Source organism: Terrapene carolina, unplaced genomic scaffold, assembly GCF_002925995.2.
Source record: "Terrapene carolina triunguis isolate 2854851 unplaced genomic scaffold, T_m_triunguis-2.0 Scaffold23649, whole genome shotgun sequence".
Lineage (NCBI taxonomy): Eukaryota > Metazoa > Chordata > Testudines > Emydidae > Terrapene > Terrapene triunguis.
Genome location: NW_020688000.1, coordinates 1 through 4,761, shown reverse-complemented (window position 1 = coordinate 4,761; position 4,761 = coordinate 1). Strand labels below are relative to the sequence as shown.

Genomic DNA, 4,761 nt, shown 5'->3' with positions numbered 1-4,761 from the left:
CCACAAACCCTCTCCTGCCCCCAAACTCCCTCCCAGAGCCTGCACCCCTCACCCCCTCCTGCACTCCCACTCCTTGCCCCAGCCCAGAGCCTACACCCAAACTCCATCCCAGAGCCTGCACCCCCACCCCCTGCCCGAGCCCGGAGCCTGCACCCAGCACCCAAACTCCATCCCAAAGCCTGCACCCCAGACCCCCTCCCCCACCCAAACTCCCTCCCAGAGCCCAACCTCTCACCCCTTCTGCACCCAAACTCCCTCCCAGAGCCTGCACCCCTCCTGCACCCTAATCCCCAGCCCCAGCCCAGGGCCTGCACCCCAGACCTCCTCCCCCCACCCAAGCTCCCTCACAGAGCCTTAGGCAGGTGGGGGGTGGAGATTGCAGGAGCAGAGTTTTGGGGGGGTGGGTTCTGGGCACCACCAAAATTTCTACAAACCTGCCACCCCTGCTCTCCCCTGACCTCCCCATCTGTGCTTTCCAGGTGAATGGGCGCTCAGTGCAGCTCCCGGCAAAAGTCTCCGATGCTGTGTCTGTGATCAAGTCTCAGGGCGGCGTGGCCGTGGTCCAGGCCTCGGGGATGCAAGTTCTGTTCAGCCCCAGTGGGGTGGTGATGCTGAAGGTGGGCGAGAGCCTGGCTAACAAGCTGTGTGCACCCTGCGGGAACTTCAACGGCAACGTCTCCGATGACCTGCGGCTGCCCAGCGGGAAAATCGTGGGGAGCATCGCCGAGGTCATCGATGCCTGGAAGGCCAGGAACTTTTTAGGATGGTGAGTGGCTCTGCAAATGCGGCTTGTTCAGTCAGTGCCTAGCAATGACTGCTTGTAGTTGGGATACAGAGTTGGGCTTGTTGTATAAACCCCGGGGTACTAGCAGAGTGTAGGGACAATCCTGTCCTGGGACTAGCAGGCTGTAGTAGAAGGGGATTCAATGGGGCTTCTCCGTCTTTTTTGATTCTGTCCACAGTGGCTGACAGACAAAGGCAAGATGCTTCTCTGGCTGGTAAGTGACCTGCTCTTTCTAATACATCACAGCGTCAGCTCTGCATACATCTGATGGTTTAACCGGGCTGGTTTCATCAACTCTAATTGCTTTACAATAAAGTTTTCTGTGATTTAATTTCCTAGGTTTTTATTAATGGGTCGGAGGCTGGGCAAAAGGTTGGAATTGATCTATGAAGGGAGTAAAAGGGAGAATAGAGCCAACCCATTTAATCGTAATTGTCTTTTTGACCTAACTAGAAATTTCCATGGACAATTTTTGCTTTGGTCAAAATTGTTTGGGTAATTTAGGAAAAATGTTCGAAACTAACCTAACTGAAACATGATTAAAAAGGTTATTTTGTTTGAAGGCCATTTTTTCCCGTTTGGTTATTTCAGCCCTTTCTGTTCCTCTTCTACTGGAAAAATGGGGAAAAAGGGAGGAGTAAAAAAACAAAAAGTTTGCATTTGAAATGGAATTAAAAAATTTGAATTTTTTCTTTGAAAAAATTCCCAGAAATTTCTTGAAACAAAATGTGTTTCTTTTGTGATTTTTTCATTTAAATTAAAATGTAATTTTAGTAGGAGAGCCCCTGATGACAGATTATTTTATTCATCAGCAATAGGACATCAACAAACCTCTTTCCCATTGTAGGGTAAAATCAGATGGAATAGCATAGACCCTGACAGAGAAATCTTATATGTTCACATAGTCCCTCAAGCTTAATTGCATATAGTCCATCCCATCTAGGGGGGCGTAGGACTGGACAGGACCTCCTGGGTCATTGAGTCCAGTCCCTGCTATCACAGGCCAACATGTCCTATAATTCCGGTCACAAATGTATTAAACTCCATCTTACACTAGTTAGGTTGTTTGCCCTCATTCCTTCCAAAACGTCACTCCCCTAGAAATCTCCTACTATTTTCTAGCCTAAATTTGTTCATGTCCATTTTATCCCCATTTGTTCCGGTGCCAACATTGTCCTTTAGTTTCAATAGCTCCTCCCCCTCCCTGATGTTTAGTCCTTGATGCATCTACAGAGGGCAATCATATCCCCTCTCATCCTGCGTTTTAAGCTAAAGAAACCAAGTTCTTTCAGTCTCTGCTCATAAGATAGGCTCCATTCCCCCTGATCATCCTCACACCCATCTTCTGCACCTGTTCCAGTTTGAACTGATCTTTCCTGAGCAGGGGTAACCAGAATTGGACACAGTATTCCAGATGAAGTCTTCCCAATGCCTTATACAATGGCGCTAATACTTCCCAGGTTTATGTGCATGACCCATCAGCATCAGTATTAGTAATGGAATGTCAAGTCGGAGATGGTATTATCTCAATGTATGGCATTTATGAGCTCATTCCTGGTATTGGGTCCAGTTCAGAGGTCCACACTTGAAAAAGAGATGCTGACAACTTGAAAAGGTTCAGAAAAGAGCTACAAGAGAAGAGATGGGCGGGAAATATGCTAAGAGGGCATCTAGTCACAAGGGTTGGATGTGGTGTTACACCACCTATTCAGGGAACTGGGATCGTCTGCCTCCCAAACTGGATCTAACTAGTGCAGGGTCCTGGGGGTGGGAGGGGAAGCAGTGCCAGAATCTTTGCCTCCCCTTCCTGGGGCGAGCTGGGTAGACAGAGCCAGCTCAGGGGCGTGGGGAGAAGCAGAGCGGTCTAGGCGGCCAAGAGAGTCCCAGGAGGACGTACAGAGAGACTCTGTTACAAGGAGGCAGCCAGGGCATCCGTCCCAGCTCATGCCCGGACGTGTTTTCTCTTCTAGCCACGCTTCTAACATCGTGCGAGCTGACCTGGAAGCTCCGTTGGTCCCTGCACATTAGACGGCGCCAGCGTGGGTTTGGCCCAGGAATTCCCACTACACAGAGTGCTGGAGGCAGGTGGGACTCACCGGGCCATGTGTGTGGCTGAAACCCTGGGCTGATGTTTACAGAGCTGTGTGAGGGAATTGGGTGCACCACGTTCCCAGTGATGTAGTGGCTGTTATATAGGTGTGCATCCCTGCCTGCCCTGCCCATTTGTTTATGAGTATGTGCCCTCTCTAGAGACTAGCCCAAAAAGATAAATAAAAGCTCCAAGTTTAGGGAGAACTGGTGGTAATTGTCTTTGTGCTCGACAGAGGCCTATTTTTGGAGCTGAAGATCCCGAGTTCTGCTTCCCATGCTTGGCTAACAGCCGGCATCTCTGGTGTCTGTCTGCAGTCAGCCCTGATTCAGTAAAAGTAGTCCATCACAGAAGGTGTAGTTCATCACATGACAGGTAGCTATAGAGAGGAAGATAGAACAGGCGAATCAGGAGATCTGGGTTCTTTTTATGGTTCTGCTTCGACTGACTGTGACTTGTAGAAATTGCTTAACATCTGTGCCCAAGGGACTGACTACAGAGACTATTTCAGTGATCTACTTTGTCTTTTGAAGTAAAGTACCTGCTGAAGAAAAGCATTATATATCTTTTTCATCAAGCCATAAATTGTACAAATACGTTTATAGTTATAAACTGACAACTGCTCTAAATATCAGATATTAAAGCAATACCCTATTAACTCTTTCTGATCCTTTCATCATCAAATATTGAAGTGCCAAACATTAATTAAACAACAGAACACCCTTGTGAAGTAATTAATTATTATTAACCTCATTTTGGTGGAGTGAGTGTAAGTGGTGTAAGGGAAGTCAGTGACAGAGGTGGGAACTGAATTCAAGTTTTGACTTTCACACCCCTGCTCTAGCTACTAAAAAACACTGATAGGGTCTTAAGACATTTTGTGTTACTGACTACAGGTTAACGGATCTTACTTTTAAAAATAAAACTGCTCCATGGATGTGGAGCAGATAGGTATTCTCTCCATTTTAAAGATGGATAAACTGCGGCACAGTGAGAATTAATACTGATAAATAGCCTATTAAATATCAAACATTAAATGTATCACCTTTTTATTTATATGCAACACTTTTTATTTATCTCATGTAATAGAACTGTCATATTCACATGTACATTAATCAATGATATGCTTCCCTCTCTTAGTTTCTCCAAGTCTTTCTCCCAGAATCCTAGTTTATTATTTATTTATACTCTTTGAAAAGAACATAGAAAACAAGAAAAAAATTGTCTATTTTATTTATCTATCACAACTTAATATTTGTCAAAAAAGAACATGAAATCCCTGCTAGCACAGTATGAACTGTCATACAGAGCTAGTAATTTCACAGGCTGTTAGTACTGCTTCCTCTCTCTAGTTTTTAAATTCTTTTTTCTGACTCGACATTGTTTTTAGTTTCTAATTTTATTTTCACTTTTTTTGTCACTTTTGCAGAGATATGCACATGACCCCTGAAAGAACATATTTGTTGTAGTTGTGTGCTTTTTCAGATATCCAAGTCATGTGTAACTCACAGAGTGATTTTGTGTGGTAACATGCTGAAAAACTTAACACATTTTAATTCAGCAACAAACTAAACAGAATGACTGATGGCTGTGGAGGTGGGAAGATGGCAGAATGCAACCCATTCATCAGAATAGCTCAATATTCATAGATTATATACAAATGTTCTCTATTACTAACTGCTGTTGGCAAGAGATTTGTGTATCTGGCAATGTGGGCATCATGGCAAATTTTAGTAAAAGTCATAGAAAGGTCATAGTTATGTTAAAAATAACCAAATTTGGTTGTATCCAAATTAACCCCTTTAACTTTATAACAATAGTATTCATCAGATACCTTCTCCCTACCAAAGCACTCAGCATACAGTACAACTGTATTGTTCAGTTACAT

At 44.5% G+C, this 4,761-nt stretch overlaps 1 protein-coding gene across 1 annotated transcript; it reads left to right on the top strand.

The window, feature by feature from the left end:
• The first annotated feature begins 396 nt into the window (after nucleotides 1-396).
• Nucleotides 397-3,079, top strand: LOC113408758 (alpha-tectorin-like). Its single transcript, XM_026662157.1, has 2 exons — nucleotides 397-766; nucleotides 2,755-3,079. The coding sequence occupies exons 1-2, from the start codon at nucleotides 576-578 to the stop codon at nucleotides 2,810-2,812; spliced, it is 249 nt and encodes an 82-aa protein (XP_026517942.1). The 5' UTR covers nucleotides 397-575; the 3' UTR covers nucleotides 2,813-3,079.
• Nucleotides 3,080-4,761: the final 1,682 nt, after the last annotated feature.